This window comes from Acipenser ruthenus, unplaced genomic scaffold, assembly GCF_902713425.1.
Source record: "Acipenser ruthenus unplaced genomic scaffold, fAciRut3.2 maternal haplotype, whole genome shotgun sequence".
NCBI classification, from domain to species: domain Eukaryota; kingdom Metazoa; phylum Chordata; class Actinopteri; order Acipenseriformes; family Acipenseridae; genus Acipenser; species Acipenser ruthenus.
In genome coordinates, this window is record NW_026708149.1 from 86,055 (window position 1) to 108,281 (window position 22,227).

Genomic DNA, 22,227 nt, shown 5'->3' on the forward strand with positions numbered 1-22,227 from the left:
ACTGCATTGCTGTGCACGGAGAGAGAGTGGCACTGCATTGCTGTGCACGGATAGAGAGAGAGTGGCACTGCATTGCTGTGCACGGAGATAGAGAGTGGCACTGCATTGCTGTGCACGGAGAGAGAGTGGCACTGCATTGCAGTGAGATCTCGTTGATGCCGGCTCAGTCTCTTCAGTGAGATCTCAGTGATGCATGCTCGGTCTCTTCAGTGAGATCTCAGTGATGCAGGCTCACTCTCTTCAGTGAGATCTCATTGATGCAGGCTCAGTCTCTTGAGATCTCTGCTCCAATGTTATTTTTTTTTATTTCAGTTTCATTCTTCATGAGAATCCTTGTTCCGATCAGGAAGAGCCTCAGCCTTCACATGTGTGATGAAAGTACACTCCAGTCCTCCATGACTGTCCCTATCTTAACTATTTACAAACTAGACTCCAAGCTCTCAGCTTTGTAAGTTCTTAACCAATTAACAGCTCAATTCATTGCAATGACTTGGTATGAAAGGGCATTGTTTTGATTGCTTGTTCTTGAGCTCTCCAGAGTACCGGTCAGGCATTGCTGAGCTCAATGCGACGGCAGCTATGAGTCCCAGAACATCTCCAGAGCTCGTTTCCACTGACCCTGTTCACACTGATGTCTAGCTCTGTCAGTATGTGCTGTTCCTGGTAAATGTTTTAGCGGGTAATATATACAGCCCTTCTCAAACAGCTTCAGCATGACTTTCAAATGTCTCCATCTGTTTATAGCAGGTAGACACAGGTATCCAAGTCTTAGACAGTTTGTTGAAGTAGAGCATTGAGATACATTGTTTCAGAGGAACAGGTAGAAGAGAATTGCTGTGAACTCGACCTTCCCATCCCCTTCTGTTACACCAACAAGCGCTGCCCAGGGCCGCCTGCAGGGTGCTTGCAGTCTGGCAGGGAGAGTCTTCATCAAACATTGCGTTTCTTTACTTTGCTTTAGTTTGATTGCTTTAGTGTTGTTTTGCTTCACTTTGAAGTGTAACTTTCACCAATATACTTGCAATAAAAATTGTTGTTTATTATTGGTGTGTGTCTGTGTGTGTGTTTGTATTCAATGTATTTAATAATCAAACTATACCTCTTGAACACCTAAACAAACACAGGCTGTCTCGGGTGTGTAATTCACCCAGTTTCACGAGGACTCGCGCAGTGTCTCGGGTGTGTAATTCATCCAGTTTCACGAGGACTCGCGCAGTGTCTCGGGTGTGTAATTCAACCAGTTTCACGAGGACTCGCGCAGTGTCTCGGGTGTGTAATTCACCCAGTTTCACGAGGACTCGCGCAGTGTCTCGGGTGTGTAATTCACCCAGTTTCACGAGGACTCGCGCAGTGTCTCGGGTGTGTAATTCACCCAGTTTCACGAGGACTCGCGCAGTGTGTCGGGTGTGTAATTCACCCAGTTTCACGAGGACTCGCGCAGTGTCTCGGGTGTGTAATTCACCCAGTTTCACGAGGACTCGAGCAGTGTCTCGGGTGTGTAATTCATCCAGTTTCACGAGGACTCGCGCAGTGTCTCGGGTGTGTAATTCATCCAGTTTCACGAGGACTCGCGCAGTGTCTCGGGTGTGTAATTCACCCAGTTTCACGAGGACTCGCGCAGTGTTTCGGGTGTGTAATTCATCCAGTTTCACGAGGACTCGAGCAGTGTCTCGGGTGTGTAATTCATCCAGTTTCACGAGGACTCGCGCAGTGTCTCGGGTGTGTAATTCACCCAGTTTCACGCGGACTCGCGCAGTGTTTCGGGTGTGTAATTCATCCAGTTTCACGAGGACTCGCGCAGTGTCTCGGGTGTGTAATTCATCCAGTTTCACGAGGACTCGCGCAGTGTCTCGGGTGTGTAATTCACCCAGTTTCACGAGGACTCACGCAGAGTCTAGGGTGTGTAATTCATCCAGTTTCACGAGGACTCGCGCAGTGTCTCGGGTGTGTAATTCATCCAGTTTCACGAGGACTCGCGCAGTGTCTCGGGTGTGTAATTCACCCAGTTTCACGAGGACTCGCGCAGTGTTTCGGGTGTGTAATTCATCCAGTTTCACGAGGACTCGCGCAGTGTCTCGGGTGTGTAATTCATCCAGTTTCACGAGGACTCGCGCAGTGTCTCGGGTGTGTAATTCACCCAGTTTCACGAGGACTCACGCAGAGTCTAGGGTGTGTAATTCATCCAGTTTCACGAGGACTCGCGCAGTGTCTCGGGTGTGTAATTCATCCAGTTTCACGAGGACTCGCGCAGTGTCTCGGGTGTGTAATTCACCCAGTTTCACGAGGACTCGCGCAGTGTCTCGGGTGTGTAATTCACCCAGTTTCACGAGGACTCGCGCAGTGTCTCGGGTGTGTAATTCACCCAGTTTCACGAGGACTCGCGCAGTGTCTCGGGTGTGTAATTCATCCAGTTTCACGAGGACTCGCGCAGTGTGTCGGGTGTGTAATTCACCCAGTTTCACGAGGACTCGCGCAGTGTCTCGGGTGTGTAATTCATCCAGTTTCACGAGGATGGTTCTGAAAAGGGGTCAAAGCCGAGATCTGCCCATTTCATTGAACTGTGTTTGCTAGCTGACCATCCATGACATCTCCACCCAGGAAGCACAGATCTGATTCATTATTCCTTAGAGTCTGAAATGCACCAGGACCGTGTGTTTGTATTTTATTTAATGTCAGTATAAAATGTATAGCAAGTCAAACACACACAACTCATTACACTCAATAATGCAAATGCAGACAGGGTATTTTAAGAGCCAGGCCTTGAGCTGTAAGATCAAATAAAAATGTTAAACCACAATAAAAAGAAAAGAAAGAGCATTCGTGTCTGTATTGTGTTTATGCAGCGTCCCGCTGCCTTCATTAAACCGGGCTCGTGTTGCTTTGTTGTGTTTGCGGTTGCTATGACATTACATTATAATGGGCGCAGTCTCTTATTGGCTGAGGCGACGCCGGTTACCTGGAGACGAGCCGCGTGCCTGGTATCACCTGCAAACACTCGGGAAGCGCAGCGAGTAGAACACTGGACACGGAGCAGAAGATCAGAAGCGATAAGACCGCTGGGTAAGTCACAGAATAATCATTTGAAAAAGCGCAACATGAAATGAACACGAGCTCGTTCAGTAAAGAAACAGTTTTGAGACAGACCGCGTTGTTTGGTATGTACAGCTAGTCCTGTAACCAGCGATCTTTAAGTCATAATCATCTGAGCTATCGCGCAGGATAATACATTAAACTGGTGTAGATTCTTAACTATCTTATTCTTTCAGCAAAGTCTGCGCAATGAAATTCAGCTGCACACAGTTTAATCAGGCTGCAGTAACCTGCAGTAACCTGCAGTAACCAGGTTCTAGTGGAAAATAGCAATTCCTTATTGAATGTGTGCTGCTGTGCATTATTTGAAATGTGCATTTTCCTCTGTGTGCATTGCATCAGACAGCAAATGCATATGCAGTTTATAATGCAGTCCAGTAAACAGTATAGCCCTGGTAATATAACAGCATGAGGCAGCAGCCTCATCCACAGTGTTGCAGTTTGAAGCCCTTCTCTCTGTTTTATTCAGATGAGTGAAGATGGCGTCTCTCAGAGTGAAGCCAGGGCAGAGGCTGACGGTGTCGGACTGGCACTCCAACAGCCACCAGATCTCCAGCAACGCAGAGAGGCAGCGCTGGGGCTCGCACTGCACCCGTCAGGAGGCACGGGGACTGCGCAGTGAGACCAGCAACAAGGTGCAGCTGCGTTATTACCAGCCCTGTGCTGTGTTAATGCCCCCAGACACAGGGCTGTCCCATACACTCCGCCTTCACAGCGCTGCAGGGCAGAGACTTTATAAAGACTGCTCTCTGTGTGTTTCTCACAGCGCTGCAGTTTATAAAGACTCTGCTCTCTGTGTGTTTCTCACAGCGCTGCAGTTTATAAAGACTCTGCTCTCTGTGTGTTTCTCACAGCGCTGCAGTTTATAAAGACTCTGCTCTCTGTGTGTTTCTCTCAGCGCTGCAGTTTATAAAGACTCTGCTCTCTGTGTGTTTCTCACAGCGCTGCAGTTTATAAAGACTCTGCTCTCTGTGTGTTTCTCACAGCGCTGCAGTTTATAAAGACTCTGCTCTCTGTGTGTTTCTCACAGCGCTGCAGTTTATAAAGACTCTGCTCTGTGTGTGTTTCTCTCAGCGCTGCAGTTTATAAAGACTCTGCTCTCTGTGTGTTTCTCACAGCGCTGCAGTTTATAAAGACTCTGCTCTCTGTCTCTCTCTTGCTCTCTGTCTCTCAGACTAAGTGGGACGAGCAGGACACCTGCACACGTCTGTCTGACAGGATTGACGAGGTGACCAAGTGGAAGGACAGTTTGCTAAAGTGTTTAGAAGACGTGGACACAGAAATCAAGGCTCTGACTACAGTAAGTCTGCTCAGCGCTAATTTCAGCTTCCTACACTCGGGACCCTGATCAAGCAGAGGGTTGGTGCTGCTTTGTATTGCTGTGACCGTGCACTCCTCTGTGCTGCGTAGGTGAAAGAGAGCACAGAAAAGGCTCTGGCAGCGACATCACTTCCTCTGGACGTGGCGATCGAGTGCCTGACGCTGCGCGAGGGTCGTCGTGGTAACGACCTGGTGAGAGACCCTGTGGAGGCGGAGCTACACAAAGAGGTGGAGGTGATTGACAGGGCCCGGAAGGTGCTACAGCAGAAAGTGAGCCAAGCCTTCGAACAGCTCTGGTGAGCCCTGACCCTTGACCCCTGACCCTGAAACCCGTTCCTCAGGAATCCCGGGTCGGGAATGTGAAGTGAGCGTGTGTTCCTCGCTGTGCTGATGTGAAGTGAGCGTGTGTTCCTCGCTGTGCTGATGTGAAGTGAGCGTGTGTTCCTCGCTGTGCTGATGTGAAGTGAGCGTGTGTTCCTCGCTGTGCTGATGTGAAGTGAGCGTGTGTTCCTCGCTGTGCTGATGTGAAGTGAGCGTGTGTTCCTCACAGTGCTGATGTGAAGTGAGCGTGTGTTCCTCGCTGTGCTGATGTGAAGTGAGCGTGTGTTCCTCGCTGTGCTGATGTGAAGTGAGCGTGTGTTCCTCGCTGTGCTGATGTGAAGTGAGCGTGTGTTCCTCACAGTGCTGATGTGAAGTGAGCGTGTGTTCCTCGCTGTGCTGATGTGAAGTGAGCGTGTGTTCCTCGCTGTGCTGATGTGAAGTGAGCGTGTGTTCCTCGCTGTGCTGATGTGAAGTGAGCGTGTGTACCTCCCTGTGCTGATGTGAAGTGAGCGTGTGTACCTCGCTGTGCTGATGTGAAGTGAGCGTGTGTTCCTCGCTGTGCTGATGTGAAGTGAGCGTGTGTTCCTCGCTGTGCTGATGTGAAGTGAGCGTGTGTTCCTCGCTGTGCTGATGTGAAGTGAGCGTGTGTTCCTCGCTGTGCTGATGTGAAGTGAGCGTCTGTACCTCCCTGTGCTGATGTGAAGTGAGCGTGTGTACCTCGCTGTGCTGATGGGGCTGAGCTAACTGGTTTTCTCTGCTCAGTTTACTGCAGGAGGTCCGGCAGCAACTGACCTTTGACCTGCGGCACAAGATTGAGGCTTTGGATGTTGATCGAAGCTGCCTGTCACTCAACGTGAACTCTGCAGGACTGTCTCTGAAGCTGAGCCCCTCTCGTGTGCCTCCAGGGTGAGTCACTGTGCCTTCCTCCTGTCTGTCTGCACAGAGTCACACCACCAAGGGGAGTCACTGCACCCTCCTCCTGTCTGTTTGTGCAGAGTCACACCACCAAGGGGAGTCACTGCACCCTCCTCCTGTGTGTCTGCACAGAGTCACACCACCAAGGGGAGTCACTGCACCCTCCTCCTGTCTGTCTGCACAGAGTCACACCACCAAGGGGAGTCACTGCACCCTCCTCCTGTCTGTTTGTGCAGAGTCACACCACCAAGGGGAGTCACTGCACCCTCCTCCTGTCTGTTTGTGCAGAGTCACACCACCAAGGGGAGTCACCAGTATTGATTGATGGGGTGTGTGATTGCAGTGGCGCAGTGTGCTGGTATTGATTGATGGGGTGTGTGATTGCAGTGGTGCAGTGTGCTGGTATTGATTGATGGTGTGTGTGATTGCAGTGGCGCAGTGTGCTGGTATTGATTGATGGTGTGTGTGATTGCAGTGGCGCAGTGTGCTGGTATTGATTGATGGGGTGTGTGATTGCAGTGGCGCAGTGTGCTGGTATTGATTGATGGGGTGTGTGATTGCAGTGGTGCAGTGTGCTGGTATTGATTGATGGGGTGTGTGATTGCAGTGGTGCAGTGTGCTGGTATTGATTGATGGGGTGTGTGATTGCAGTAGCGCAGTGTGTTGGTATTGATTGATGGGGTGTGTGATTGCAGTGGTGCAGTGTGCTTGTATTGATTGATGGGGTGTGTGATTGCAGTGGTGCAGTGTGCTGGTATTGATTGATGGGGTGTGTGATTGCAGTGGCGCAGTGTGCTGGTATTGATTGATGGGGTGTGTGATTGCAGTGGCGCAGTGTGCTGGTATTGATTGATGGGGTGTGTGATTGCAGTGGCGCAGTGTGCTGGTATTGATTGATGGGGTGTGTGATTGCAGTGGCGCAGTGTGCTGGTATTGATTGATGGTGTGTGTGATTGCAGTGGCGCAGTGTGCTTGTATTGATTGATGGTGTGTGTGATTGCAGTGGCACAGTGTGCTGGTATTGATTGATGGTGTGTGTGATTGCAGTGGTGCAGTGTGCTGGTATTGATTGATGGTGTGTGTGATTGCAGTGGCGCAGTGTGCTGGTATTGATTGATGGTGTGTGTGATTGCAGTGGCACAGTGTGCTGGTATTGATTGATGGTGTGTGTGATTGCAGTGGTGCAGTGTGCTTGTATTGATTGATGGTGTGTGTGATTGCAGTGGCGCAGTGTGCTGGTATTGATTGATGGGGTGTGTGATTGCAGTGGTGCAGTGTGCTGGTATTGATTGATGGTGTGTGTGATTGCAGGAGCGCAGTGTGCTGGTATTGATTGATGGGGTGTGTGATTGCAGTGGCGCAGTGTGCTGGTATTGATTGATGGGGTGTGTGATTGCAGTGGCGCAGTGTGCTGGTATTGATTGATGGGGTGTGTGATTGCAGTGGCGCAGTGTGCTGGTATTGATTGATGGGGTGTGTGATTGCAGTGGTGCAGTGTGCTGGTATTGATTGATGGTGTGTGTGATTGCAGTGGCGCAGTGTGCTGGTATTGATTGATGGGGTGTGTGATTGCAGTGGCGCAGTGTGCTGGTATTGATTGATGGTGTGTGTGATTGCAGTGGCGCAGTGTGCTGGTATTGATTGATGGGGTGTGTGATTGCAGTGGCACAGTGTGTTGGTATTGATTGATAGTGTGTGTGATTGCAGTGGCGCAGTGTGCTGGTATTGATTGATGGTGTGTGTGATTGCAGTGGCACAGTGTGTTGGTATTGATTGATGGTGTGTGTGATTGCAGTGGCGCAGTGTGCTGGTATTGATTGATGGGGTGTGTGATTGCAGTGGTGCAGTGTGCTGGTATTGATTGATGGGGTGTGTGATTGCAGTGGTGCAGTGTGCTGGTATTGATTGATGGGGTGTGTGATTGCAGTAGCGCAGTGTGTTGGTATTGATTGATGGGGTGTGTGATTGCAGTGGTGCAGTGTGCTGGTATTGATTGATGGGGTGTGTGATTGCAGTGGTGCAGTGTGCTGGTATTGATTGATGGGGTGTGTGATTGCAGTAGCGCAGTGTGTTGGTATTGATTGATGGTGTGTGTGATTGCAGTGGCGCAGTGTGCTGGTATTGATTGATGGGGTGTGTGATTGCAGTGGCACAGTGTGTTGGTATTGATTGATAGTGTGTGTGATTGCAGTGGCGCAGTGTGCTGGTATTGATTGATGGTGTGTGTGATTGCAGTGGCACAGTGTGTTGGTATTGATTGATGGTGTGTGTGATTGCAGTGGCGCAGTGTGCTGGTATTGATTGATGGGGTGTGTGATTGCAGTGGCGCAGTGTGCTGGTATTGATTGATGGGGTGTGTGATTGCAGTGGCGCAGTGTGCTGGTATTGATTGATGGTGTGTGTGATTGCAGTGGCGCAGTGTGCTGGTATTGATTGATGGGGTGTGTGATTGCAGTGGTGCAGTGTGCTTGTATTGATTGATGGGGTGTGTGATTGCAGTGGTGCATTGTGCTGGTATTGATTGATGGGGTGTGTGATTGCAGTGGCGCAGTGTGCTGGTATTGATTGATGGTGTGTGTGATTGCAGTGGCGCAGTGTGCTGGTATTGATTGATGGGGTGTGTGATTGCAGTGGCGCAGTGTGCTGGTATTGATTGATGGGGTGTGTGATTGCAGTGGCGCAGTGTGCTGGTATTGATTGATGGTGTGTGTGATTGCAGTGGCGCAGTGTGCTGGTATTGATTGATGGGGTGTGTGATTGCAGTAGCGCAGTGTGCTGGTATTGATTGATGGGGTGTTTTGCTTCACGCTCCCTGTGGCTCACATGCTGCTGTTGCTCTTGCTGCAGTTCCACCGACCCCCAGCAGTGGGAGAAGTTCAGTCACTACAACTGTAACCGTGCCCAGGAAGAGATGAAGGCCTCCACACAGCTACGGGAAGCCATGAGGGTCATAATGGGCCAGGTGCGTGTGCGCGTGTGTGTCTGTATATGAATGTGTGTGTGTCTGCATGAGTGTGTGTGTCTGTATATGAATGTGTGCGTGTGAGTGTGTGTGTGTGTCTGCATGAGTGTGTGTGTCTGTGTATAAATGTGTGTGTGTGTGTGTGTCTGCATGAGTGTGTGTGTCTGTGTATGAATGTGTGTGTGTGTGTGTGTGTCTGCATGAGTGTGTGTGTCTGTGTATGAATGTGTGTGTGTGTGTGTGTGTCTGCATGAGTGTGTGTGTCTGTGTATGAATGTGTGTGTGTGTGTGTGTGTGTATGAATGTGTGCGTGTGAGTGTGTCTGCATGAGTGTGTGTGTCTGTGTATGAATGTGTGTGTGTGTGTGTGTTGCTCTAGAGGGGGTGGTGGAGTTTAGTATACTATACTGCAGTGCATTTGTAGTGAGCTCACTGGCTGGCTGTGCTGGTTTATCTTCTCTCCCTCTCTCTCCCTCTCTCTCCCTCTCTCTCTCTCTCCCTCTCTCTCCCTCTCTCCCTCTCTCTCTCTCTCTCTCAGACCCACAATGAGCTGGAGGCCCAGCGTGTTGCGTGTGACTTTGCCCTCCGGAAACGACATCGCGAGCTGGAGAGAGCCCGGGACGAGCTCCACTGGCAGCAAAGCAGCGTGAGACACGTCTGTGTTCAAACACCTTGTGCATGTTCTACAGCTCGTGTGAGGGCCGAGTGAAGAAGACGTGCAGACCAGTTCAGACGCACACTCAAGCTCTGCCTCTCATCAAGGACATCGTGATTGTATTTGAAAGCGCGTGTGCGTTCCTTGTGTTTCAGATGAAAGAAGAAATCCAGGAGATGGAGAACGATCTCCGAGGCTTAGAGGACGATCTCCAGGCCAAGACGGCTCCTTTGAAACTGGCACACACCCGACTGGAGACCAGAACCTACCGCCCCGGAGCGGACCTGTGCCGGGACCAGGTACCAGCCTCACAAAAACTGGGTCAGGCCCAGTGGCTATCGGAGACAGAGAATCATCAGCAGCGACAGCACAGCCAAGGGGCAGACTCAGCACTTTGTATTCTAACACCTCATCTGAATTGTAGCATTTTATCATGTTTCTCACATGTAAAAATGTTGCATTTAATTCATTGAATTTTTTTAATGAGGATGTTAGTGTAAGCTGGGTTGGTGTCCTTGCCCTCCCCTCTCCCCTCCCCCCTCTCCCCTCTCATCTCTCCTCTCCTCTCTCTTGTCGTCCCTCTCCCCTCTCCCCTCTCCCCTTTCCCCTCCACTCTCATCTCCCCTCTCCCCTCTCCCCTCTCATCTCCCCTCTCATCTCTCCTCTCCCCTCTCTTGTCATCCCTCTCCCCTCTCCCCTCCACTCTCATCTCCCCTCTCCCCTCTCCCCTCTCATCTCTCCTCTCCCCTCTCCCCTCTCTTGTCGTCCCTCTCCCCTCTCCCCTCTCATCTCCCCTCTCATCTCTCCTCTCCCCTCTCTTGTCGTCCCTCTCCCCTCTCCCCTTTCCCCTCCACTCTCATCTCCCCTCTCCCCTCTCCCCTCTCCTCTCCACTCTCATCTCCCCTCTCCCCTCTCCCCTCTCATCTCTCCTCTCCCCTCTCTCATCTCCCCTCTCATCTCCCCTCTCCCCTCTCCCCTCTCCTCTCCACTCTCATCTCCCCTCTCCCCTCCACTCTCATCTCCCCTCTCATCTCTCCTCTCCCCTCTCTTGTCGTCCCTCTCCCCTCTCCCCTCTCCCCTCTCCCCTCTCCACTCTCCACTCTCATCTCCCCTCTCCCCTCTCCTCTCCACTCTCATCTCCCCTCTCCTCTTGCCCCTCGCTGTGTGTTTCTGAAGCTGTTTCTTTGCTCTCGATATTAACCCCGTCCTGACTGTCTCATGCAGGTGCAGCACGGGCTGACAGATGAGGTTCAGCAGCTGGAAGGCACCATGACTGCTCTGAAGCAGAAACGTGCCCAATCACAGTGAGTCTCTCCCCCCAGCACCCTCTTCCCCTCCTCCCCCTCCCTCTCCTCCCCTCGCTGTGTGTTTCTGAAGAAGAAACATGCCCAATCACAGTGAGTCAGTCTTTGTCAGTCTGCAGTGAGGCTGGTTCAGTGTTGCTCTGGGATTAATGTCCATTTCCTCTCCAGGGACGTCCTGCATGCTCTGTCCCAGCAGCTGACTCGTATCGAGGAGGACATCGCCTGCAAGACCAGCTCCCTGTCCCTGGAGAGACGCAGCCTGGACACACGGAGCAAACTGATCGTCCCACCAGAGAAACACGTCCCTGAAACTGACACCTTCAACCGCACCCTGAGCCCTGTCAAGAGCCGCCAGCTGGAGCTCGCTTGACAGCTCCGCCTCCCCATGAAATAAAGAAAGAGATCAATAAATATTTGTTCTGTAAAATCATGCTTGTTCAGCACTGGGACTCTGTAATGAATGCACTAAAGTACATTTGTTAGAGTTTTAAATATTATGAATCTGTGTCATACACTGTGATCACGTTAAGTGTTAATAGAGGCTGACATCACACACAATCCATCTGTCTTATAAATGACATCACACACAATCTGTCTGCCTTATAAATGACATCACATACAATCCGTCTTATAAATGACATCACACACAATCCGTCTGTCTTATAAATGACATCACACACAATCCGTCAATCGTACGTTGTTATTGCCTTTTAGCTCGAGTATAATAATCTCAATCCCGTTTGAAATGACACTAAGTGCATTTGCATGGTGCAGATGAGGGATGTCGCTTCACTCGAGGCTTGTGTACTGATGAAGATGCAGTTTCAGTGTTTAATGGTTATCCCCTCACTGTGTGACTGTGTGTGTGTGTGTGTGTGTGTTCTTGTCTCTCGCCTGTCCTGTGAGGATGAAGATGTAGTTTCAGTGTTTAATGCTCATCCCCTCACTGTGTGTGTTCTTGTCTCTCGCCTGTCCTGTGAGGATGAAGATGTAGTTTCAGTGTTTAATGCTCATCCCCTCACTGTGTGTGTTCTTGTCTCTCGCCTGTCCTGTGAGGATGAAGATGTAGTTTCAGTGTTTAATGCTCATCCCCTCACTGTGTGTGTTCTTGTCTCTCGTCTGTCCTGTGAGGATGAAGATGTAGTTTCAGTGTTTAATGCTCATCCCCTCAGTGTGTGTCTGTGTGTTCTTGTCTCTTGACAGGTCTGTGAGGTGTTAATACAATTCCATTATTGATTGAATCTGCTTTTCAAATGCTTGGTGTTTCAAACCGGCTTTAAAATAACCTTCAACAATCATTTAAAACATGAGGCTCTTTCACAAATCACTGTGAGTGCAATGAGAAAGTGAATACGAAACTACCATGAAACTCCTCCACTAAATAAACACATTACAAAACAGAAACAAATAGACGTGCGCATTGAAAACAGAAGGACTCGCTTTCTTCATCTGACGTGAAAGCGCACAACGGGTCTCTTTATAGACCTGGCAGCGGTGACGTCATAAGAACACCACCCACCTCCCCTCATGTGATAGGCTGCTTCTGTTCTGCTTTTCAGCCAATCGGCCATGCAGGGCGTCTTTCCCCCGAGTTAACATCGTGACTGTGAAATTGTGTGTGCCTTTGTGTGTTCATGTTATTCTGTGTTCATGTCAGTCCCTCGTCTCTGTAAGCGCTCAGTCCCGTCCTCATTGTCTAAAACAAGCAACGGTACATCGCATCTCCTCTTCAGTCACTGCGTGTAAACTGGAGCACGTGAAGCGTCCTGTCTGCAACGCCATAGAGTTCACACAAACTGTCTGCAAATTAAAAAAAAAACTGTTATATTAAAACAACCCTCTGTGAAGCACTGACACGAACGATTCTTTGTGTTAAACTTAATGCAATTCCATCAGCTACACTCGTTCATCTGCAATTCAAATGTTTGCTGACTTCAAAACAATACACGCGTCCAAATTCAGATTTCAAAATACATTTTAAAAAAGGTTTTTGAGTGGGTGCGGAGCCAAAGCGCAGGCAAGCAGGCAGTGAGGCACACTGCCCCCTCCCGTGGACACACACCGGTACTACAGCCAGAGGGGAATGTGACGCTTGGAGTCCTAGCAACACTGCAGCCGAATTAATGACGTGTATTATTATTAATATTATTATTATTATTATGATGATGATGATGTTTGTAGGAATCACGATTTCTGTGATTTATGACTCATGCTGTGTAGGGCGTCTCGTATTTTTATCAGAGCGATGTCATTTTTCACAGTTTTGGTCGCTCAGCTTTCACGGGCAGTTTCCCTTCCCAAGCTCCAGAGGTTCACAGTGAAAACTGCGAACGCTATCTTCACAAACAGCGACAGACGGGCCAATCGGGGCGGGGACGTCACAAACGCGCTCGAGTCATGCGGAGCCGCCGCCACGGAGGCGCTCGGCTCCCTCCAGTGGACACGCAGCGGTACTGCAGGCGGGAGGCGCTGGAAGATTATTTGATGAATTCCTTACCGATGCGGCTATCTCGTGGAGAGAAAGTGGAACGGTTACGTCATGTCCTAAACAATCTGATTGGATAAAAGACAAGTCACAAATTAAGTGACTTCTGATTGGCGAACGCAGGTAGCGAATCAAAAGTTAGAAATGCGTTACCTAATTTGTATAGACCCTATGGCTGTCCAAGGTGCGCACCTGTTTAAAAATATACATTTATTATTAATAAAACATTTTTTAGTACACGTGTCCACGTCAGTATTTTAATAATATTATATTTTCATGCTTTTAGTGAAGAATTGTTTTACTATCAGTCATATTTTAAAACGGGAGGTTTCGAAATAACCAAAGAAAACAACGATTCTAAACCGGAACGTGCCTGAAGGAATGAACTGTAGTTCTCTTTTATAGCGGTTTAAAATGTATCTAAAAGTATATACGGGTGTTTGCAATAATTTAATCTCAGACGTAGAAATATAACCAAGATTCATGACGACCATTGTATTGATAGAGCAGTTGTTTAAATAAAAGAGCAGCGTCAGTTTTGGAAATGTCACATTTTATATTTGTGTCAGTTTTTAGTTAAGTAAATTGGAAAACTACAAGCGGTGTGTATTTCAGTATGCTAACGTGACGTTTTTCAGCAGGTTTCATTTGATTTTATGAAGCAGAATTAGTTAACACTCAAATCAACCCCTCGACAGCAGTTCTACTAAATGTCCACACGAGGGCAGCATTGGATAGGAAATGAAAGCTAAAGCCTCGTCTGTCTCCCTGAAGTTCGCTACCAATTGTAAAGAGCAGAGGACAGCTCAGCCGGAGGCGTGTGTCTGTGTGAAACGACTTTATTTCATGTGATAAGTTTGTGGAAGAAGGACGCCATGTGAGGAGGCGTTTGCTCTTGTTTTACACAGACTACGAGGGACAGCGCTCGTTAAACCAGGTGAGTGCATCTCGTTTACTTTGTTTATTATTCAGTGCAGTGGTTGTTTTTGAATCCCGCATTTTTAATAACAAATGGCCGTCCGGACCCGCTTGTGACTGTTTGCCGAGTGGCTTTCAATAATGTGTTTGTCTTTGTGAGCTCTGATCAGCAGGGTGCGGTTTGATGGGGGTGTGATTCCCCGGCTATATTGACTGGGGGTCATCTTTATTGTTTATAATCGTACGTTGTTATTGCCTTTTAGCTCATGATCATAATAATCTCAATCCCGTTTGAAATTACACTAAGTGCATTTGCATGGTGGCAGATGAGGGATGTCGCTTCACTCGAGGCTTGTGTACTGATGAAGATGTAGTTTCAGTGTTTAATGGTTATCCCCTCACTGTGTGTGTGTGTGTGTGTGTGTGTGTGTTTGTGTGTGCTTGTCTCTCGCCTGTCCTGTGAGGATGAAGATGTAGTTTCAGTGTTTAATGCTCATCCCCTCAGTGTGTGTCTGTATGTTCTTGTCTCTTGACAGGTCTGTGAGGATGAGAAGGTCTCCACAGTCTGGAGTCTGGTCTCTGACAGGCTCAACATACCTGTCAATCAACAGGGACTCCTCTACAAAGGCAAGGCGCTGGCAGGTAGGCTGAACAGCACAGCACAGCACAGCACAGCTCACCCCTCCTCTCACCCCTCGCCTCACCCCTCCTCTCACTCCTCGCCTCACCCCGGGTCAGTGTGGCACAGCCTGCCTGCTCTTCTGAACAAACACTTCAGCCCTGCCGACGCAATGAGAGTCTGGAGCAGCAACACGAGGTAACCTGAACACAAACACACACACTGCTATACACACACACACACAGACACACACAAACACACACACAGTGAGAGGCTGGAGCAGCTACACAAGGTAAATTGAACACAATAAACACGGCTACACACACAATCCTAGCTGCAGCAGATGTACAATGTTATACAGACACACACAGACACAGCTGTACAGTGACACAGAGACGCACACACAATCACAGCTGCAGCATACACACTCTGAAATGCAGGTGTAGAGCAGCGTGTAGTTGTGACTCTGTGTCTCTCTCCTCCCCCTCTCCTCTCCTCTCCTTACTTTGTTTAAAAGAATAGAAGCACACCCAGTGAGCAAGGCATTGAGCAGCCCCACATCCCGCTTCACAATACCGCTACATATTGACTGACTGTTCGCATTGTGTGTGTTTGGTAAGACAAACCACATTTTCTACTTCTACTTTCTACGATTGGGCAAGTCAGCGGTTGTTTGATAACAGAACATAAAACATTACAGAGTGGGTTGAACTGCATTGCTGCAAATCAAGGCCCTTTAAAATGTGTACCTTCCCAGCTCAGGTATTGCTGAGGTAAAGAGACACTTCCTACAGGAGGACAGGACGTTGTCAAGGAGGGGATGTCGTCACGTGTCCTGAGGGCTTTCTTAAAAACATTGTTTTATTATTTCTAAGCGTACGTTGTTATTGCCTTTTAGCTCTTGAGCATAATAATCTCAATCCCGTTTGAAATTACACTAAGTGCATTTGCATGGTGGCAGATGAGGGATGTCACTTCACTCGAGGCGTGCGTACTGATGAAGATGTAGTTTCAGTGTTTAATGCTCATCCCCTCACTGTGTGTCTGTGTGTGTCTGTGTGTGTGTGTGTGTGTGTGTTTGTGTGTTCTTGTCTCTCGCCTGTCCTGTGAGGATGAAGATGTAGTTTCAGTGTTTAATGCTCATCCCCTCACTGTGTGTCTGTGTGTTCTTGTCTCTTGACAGGTCTGTGAGGATGAGAAGGTCTCCACAGTCTGGAGTCTGGTCTCTGACAGGCTCAACATACCTGTCAATCAACAGGGACTCCTCTACAAAGGCAAGGCGCTGGCAGGTAGGCTGAACAGCACAGCACAGCACAGCACAGCACAGAACAGCTCACCCCTCCTCAGTGTGGCACAGCCTGCCTGCTCTTCTGAACAAACACTTCAGCCCTGCCGACACAGTGAGAGTCTGGAGCAGCAACACAAGGTAACCTGAACACAAACACACACACTGCTATACACACACACACAGACACACAGTGAGAGTCTGGAGCAGCTACACAAGGTAACCTGAACAAAATAAACACACACACTGCTATACACACACACACAGACAGAGACGCACACACAATCACAGCTGCAGCACACACACTCTGAAATGCAGGTGTAGAGCAGCGTGTAGTTGTGACTCTGTGTCTCTCCCTCTGCCTCTCTCTCAGGATTACGAGCGGAGGCTGCGCTTGTTGAGCCTGGATGATATGGAGCGGCTTGCGACCCGCATGCTTCACCCTGAGGCTGTGGAGTGCATGGAGCTGTCCTTCCTGGACTGAGGAATACTGCTGCTGCCCTCTCCTCTCCCCCTCTCCCCTCTCCTCTCCACCTCTCCCCTCTCTTCTCCCCTCTCCCCTCTCTCCTCTCCTCTGTACTCTCTCCTCCCCCTGTCCTCTTCTCTCCTTAGTTTGTTTAAAAGAATAGAAGCACACCCAGTGAGCAAGGCATTGAGCAGCCCCACATCCCGCTTCACAATACCGCTACATATTGACTGACTGTTCGCATTGTGTGTGTTTGGTAAGACAAACCACATTTTCTACTTCTACTTTCTACGATTGGGCAAGTCAGCGGTTGTTTGATAACAGAACATAAAACATCACAGAGCGGGTTGAACTGCATTGCTGCAAATCAAGGCCCTTTCAAATGTGTACCTTCCCAGCTCAGGTATTGCTGAGGTAAAGAGACACTTCCTACAGGAGGACAGGACGTTGTCAAGGAGGGGATGTCGTCACGTGTCCTGAGGGCTTTCTTAAAAACATTGTTTTATTATTTCTAAGCGTACGTTGTTACTGCCTTTTAGCTCTTGAGCATAATAATCTCAATCCCGTTTGAAATGACACTAAGTGCATTTGCATGGTGCAGATGAGGGATGTCGCTTCACTCGAGGCTTGTGTACTGATGAAGATGTAGTTTCAGTGTTTAATGGTTATCCCCTCACTGTGTGTGTGTGTGTGTGTGTGTGTGTGTGTGTGTGTGTGTGTTCTTGTCTCTCGCCTGTCCAGTGAGGATGAAGATGTAGTTTCAGTGTTTAATGCTCATCCCCTCACTGTGTGTTTGTGTGTTCTTGTCTCTTGACAGGTCTGTGAGGATGAGAAGGTCTCCACAGTCTGGAGTCTGGTCTCTGACAGGCTCAACATACCTGTCAATCAACAGGGACTCCTCTACAAAGGCAAGGCGCTGGCAGGTAGGCTGAACAGCACAGCACAGCACAGCACAGCTCAGCACTCGGTTAAAAAGGATGCATGTTATTCTACATATATCTATTAACAGTAACACCTGCAAACAAAGTGTTTTCAATCTTTTATCATCTTTGAGTTGCATGAAGTGTTTTAACCCTATGCTGCCTACGGGGAATAAACATATCCGGTCATAAACATGATGCCTTTCTGTTTAAACACTTGTAGTTTTGGAACCTTAAATCAGAAATGAAAACCCAATACACCTACAGAAAGGCATTAAGTAGATCTTTCCATTGATGTAATTTATTTTGTTGTGGGGTGATTTTATTTTTATTTTCATATGAGCTACACCTCCCCAAAAATTATCGAAATATGAAAAATAATAAATAATATTTTTAAAAATTGGTCAATTTCAACCTCTTTCCAAGAGTTATATATATATATAAAAAAAACTAGAGTATATTGTAGCTGCACAATTTTCCAAGGAATTCAAATCTGAAATCAGAATTGAAATATCTTGCACAGTTGCAGAGCTAGATAAGGTTTTGCAATGCCTAGTATTTTACAAAAATCAACCTCCGAAATGGCAAAGGCAGACCAGGATTAAAACTTGGCAAAAAGTGAGACTGGAAACACTGTTGCCCTGTTTGAGATACAATTATATTTCAGTATAAAAATAAAGAAACAACACACAAGTTATCAAGTAAAATGTTTAATTTTTTTATTTGGAAAAAAAAGTATATTACAAATAAAACTTTGAAATTAAGAATTTTATTTGGGAGGGAGGGAGACAAAAAAAATAAAACGTTCCATATTGTGCTGTATATATTTATTATCAAAACTACCCTGCAGTTGAAGTGCTGGACTGGGGCTCCTCCAGATCACTCTCCTCCTCCTCCTCATCCTCCTGCAGCAGCTCTTCATCAGGGAGGTCCTCCTCCATGGCGTACATGCCCTCGATCTCTTCCTCAGTCAGGGCCCTCCTCCTCTTCAGTGACTGAACCACATGCTGGAGCTGATTGTCTGCATCCATTTTCTGGCTTACACACACCCACATAAAACATTAAAATAAATACCAATTAATAATAATAATATTAATACTAATATTAATATTCTGCTCCATCCTTTTTCACACACATAAAAAAGTAAACAAGTAATAAAATACATGGCTAAATAATAATAGTGACAACAGCTAAATAATGTTTTCTGTTTACACACAGTAAACGAGTAATAAAATACATGGCTAAATAATAACTACAGCTAAATGTCTTTGTTTTTTACATAGGCTACATACACAACGTAAAAATAAAAACTAAACAAGGTATTTTCCTCATTCTTTTACACATCGAATAAAAAGTTAAAAAATAATAGATGCATAATTAATTAATAATAACGACTACAGAGAAATAATGAATCGACTAGAAAAAGTAAAACACAGACGTACACAAACGCCTAACTTTGCATCACATGCGATAGACCTGTTAGTTTTGCCTTCTCTCCTGAGGAAAAACAAGTCTAAAATAAAAACGTATGTGAAACTAACTATAAGAAAGATGTTTAACAAAACAAACAAACAAAACAAAACGTGGTGTTGGTACAGTAGCTCCTCTCGTCTACAGCAGTCATGAAGTTAGCCCTGCCCAGCAAGCAAGCAAGCACGCACACGAGAGACACAGCGAAAACAAAACAAAACAAAAATAAACACTGCAGATGTACTCAGCACAAAAAAACAATATCAAGTTGAAAAAAACAACAACAACAGTATGGTTAATTAGCCCAAGTACCTCCCGTTTAGATGCTATGTAGATTAGCACTCTTGGGATTGTAAAACTGGAGATACAGAGCTTCGACTCTGCTGTGCACTCAGTCACAATGGCGCCAGCAGAGACTTGCCCTTGTAATCAAAATATTATATGTCCCGCCCACCCTAGCCCTAAACCAATGGTATCATGACAAGCCCCGTAGTCATGGCTATGACTCATACTTTAAAAAAACAAAATTGCTGATTGGACGGCAGAGATATGACGTGTTTTGTCATCGTAACAAAAGTTATGAAATTACACCGCGTCGGCAGCTAAGGGTTAATCTACCTGGTCTTGAATCTCTCCTGTTTCTCCCCCTCCCTCTCTCTCTCTCTCAGATGAACACAGACTGTCACACGACTCCATCGCTCCCGATTCCAAGCTGAACTCGTTGTGACGCCCCCAACAGAGAAAGTGTCACCCTCCCAAGAACAGCACTCCCTGTGTCACCCCTCCTCTCAGACCTCACCCCTCACCCTCGCCTCACCCCTCCTGTCACACCTCACCCCTCGCCACACCCCTCCTCTCACACCTCACCCCTCCTCTCACCCATCGCCTCAACCCTCCTGTCACCCCTCGTCCCTCCTCTCACCCCTCGCCTAACCCCTCCTCTCACGCCTCGCCTCACCCCAGGTCAGTGTGGCACAGCCTGCCTGCTCTTCTGAACAAACACTTCAGCCCTGCCGACGCAGTGAGAGTCTGGAGCAGCAACACAAGGTAACCTGAACACAATAAACACACACACTGCTATACACACACACACACACACACACACACAGACACAGTGAGAGTCTGGAGCAGCTACACAAGGTAACCTGAACACAATAAACACTGCTACACACACAATCCTAGCTGCAGCACATGCACAGTGTTATACAGACACACACAGACACAGCTGTACAGTGACACAGAGACGCACACACAATCACAGCTGCAGCATACACACTCTGAAATGCAGGTGTAGAGCAGCGTGTAGTTGTGACTGTGTCTCTCCCTCTGCCTCTCTCTCAGGATTACGAGCGGAGGCTGCGCTTGTTGAGCCTGGATGATATGGAGCGGCTGGCGACCCGCATGCTTCACCCTGAGGCTGTGGAGTGCATGGAGCTGTCCTTCCTAGACTGAGGAATACTGCTGCTGCCCTCTCCACCTCTCCCCACTCTTCTCCCCTCTCCCCTCTCTCCTCTCCTCTTTACTCTCTCCTCCCCCTCTCCTCTCCTCTCCTTACTTTGTTTAAAAGAATAGAAGCACACCCAGTGAGCAAGGCATTGAGCAGCCCCACATCCCGCTTCACAATACCGCTACATATTGACTGACTGTTTGCATTGTGTGTGTTTGGTAAGACAAACCACATTTTCTACTTTCTGCTATTTTAAAAGGAGCCCAGTTTGGTGCAGGAGGCTTGTGGGTAACAGAGTTGTTTTTGCTGGGGACTGCAGCCCTTCCATTACCATTGCTCGTAGAGGGGAGATTGTTTTACTTTCAAGCCTTTTTCTTTAATAAATCCGGACGTTTGGAAATACATACTGTGTGGGCGTTTCCCTTCTTCATGGCTCCATGCAGCATCCTGTCACACAACAAGCCCTGAAAGGGGATCTATACATATTTATTCTCAATCACCAGGCAGTAATCGCAGCTACAATACAGACACACAACGTGTCACTTTTATTGGCTGAAACTTTAAACTACGACTAGAAGCCTCTGAAGCCTTTTCATGGCCCTCCACCTGTCCTTGATCAGAATGCTGTCCTTCCTCTAAGGGGTCGCTTTCCATGCTAATCTTCCGTTTCCTCTGCAGAAAGGACAGGACAGTGTTCACAGAGCTCCCTTCACTCCCGCAAAGCCAAGCCATCCAGGCTCTTGTGCTGCTTTGCTCCCCAGCGCCCGAGTGCTTGCTGGCAGTGCTGAGGCACGCTCACCCTGAACAGCAGCGCTAGCTTTGCCTATTGAGGAAGGCTTGGCGCTCCCGTTGGTTCATCAGTAATAATGATTTAGTGGAGACAGTACAGTGCTCGGGGGGGATGAAAGTTTACATCAGAATAGAAACTTTGCACAAAGTCAACCTGCTGGAAGTGGAATCATTTCTGCTGCGCAGCTTCAGATTCCACAGCTTGACGAGGAACACAATATAAAAAACACATGTTCCTCTGGAAGCCACACAGTTATTATATATATGATTAGTGTTAACACTCATAGCATTGACCTGGTATCCCTGGTATTTACCTCCGAGCCCTGCTGTGTAACAGGGGTGTTTCATAATCCCTCCTCTCTTCATTATTATTATTATTATTATTTATTTCTTAGCAGACGCCCTTATCCAGGGCGACTTACAATTGTTACAACATATCACATTATACATTATTTCACTTTTTTTTTTTACAGATATCGCATTATTTTTACATACAATTACCCATTTATACAGTTGGGTTATTACTGGAGCAATCTAGGTAAAGTACCTTGCTGAAGGGTACAACAGCAGTGTCCCCCACTGGGGATTGAACCCACAACCCTCGAGTCAAGAGTCCAGAGCCCTAACCACTACTCCACACTGCTGCCCTTCAGTGGCATGAAAGACTGCAACTGTGCAGTCAGCGCCAGGATTCTCAACTCCTGCAGTGCGACCTCTGACAAGGGAAGTGAACCTCATATAAAGGTTAGACAACAAGGCAGTCACAAGCAGACAGGTGGTGCAGTGGGCTAGTTCACTAGCATGCTGTGCTGCTTACCTTGGGGGACTGAGTTCAAATCCAGGTGAGTTCCTCCTTTGTTTTCAAAGACTTGGTTAATTTCTTATATAAGACAATGAAAAAGCAGACTACTCCGTGGAAGTAAGATGGACTGGGTTCAAATCCAGGCGAGTTCTTTGCTTGTTTCAAAGAATGTGTTAATTGAGCTCATATATAGTGTGAACCAAAGCATTCCTGTGGGAGCTGGTGGCGCAGTGGCTATGCTGATGGCCTTCTCTCCCTGAAGACGGTGGTTCGAATCCTGGTCCCGGAGGCGAGTTCCTGAGGTAAGTAATGCTGTTGGTTGTGAGTCATGGTGGTGGTTGTAAATCTGGGTGTTGACTGTAAGTAATAATGCAGGTTGTAACTAACGATGTTGGTTGTGTCTCCACAGACGGAGGAGGGCCGTGTGCCCTGAAGAGGAGCCGGAAGAGGATGAAGAGGG

The 22,227-nt window shown here is 47.8% G+C and overlaps 2 protein-coding genes across 4 annotated transcripts; both read left to right on the top strand.

Moving 5' to 3' along the window:
- The first annotated feature begins 2,938 nt into the window (after window positions 1–2,938).
- Window positions 2,939–10,996, top strand: LOC117413590 (tektin-2). The gene is made up of 10 exons (XM_059020051.1): window positions 2,939–3,060; window positions 3,560–3,725; window positions 4,265–4,390; window positions 4,501–4,706; window positions 5,494–5,637; window positions 8,494–8,608; window positions 9,146–9,253; window positions 9,418–9,561; window positions 10,487–10,566; window positions 10,735–10,996. The coding sequence occupies exons 2-10, from the start codon at window positions 3,570–3,572 to the stop codon at window positions 10,934–10,936; spliced, it is 1,281 nt and encodes a 426-aa protein (XP_058876034.1). The 5' UTR covers window positions 2,939–3,060; window positions 3,560–3,569; the 3' UTR covers window positions 10,937–10,996.
- Window positions 10,997–14,486: 3,490 nt separating this feature from the next.
- On the top strand, window positions 14,487–20,580 carry LOC131729835 (ubiquitin-like protein 4A). 3 transcript variants are annotated; one of them, XM_059020049.1, is made up of 5 exons: window positions 14,487–16,014; window positions 16,247–16,595; window positions 17,157–17,262; window positions 19,693–19,776; window positions 20,071–20,580. In XM_059020049.1, exons 3-5 carry the CDS (start codon window positions 17,167–17,169, stop codon window positions 20,179–20,181), a joined length of 291 nt encoding a protein of 96 aa, XP_058876032.1. In that variant the 5' UTR covers window positions 14,487–16,014; window positions 16,247–16,595; window positions 17,157–17,166; the 3' UTR covers window positions 20,182–20,580. The 3 variants fall into 3 exon arrangements, 2 of the variants coding, with proteins under 2 accessions (XP_058876032.1, XP_058876031.1); XR_009323748.1 differs by having other exon boundaries at window positions 16,247–17,262; window positions 19,398–19,776; XM_059020048.1 differs by having other exon boundaries at window positions 16,247–17,262.
- Window positions 20,581–22,227: the final 1,647 nt, after the last annotated feature.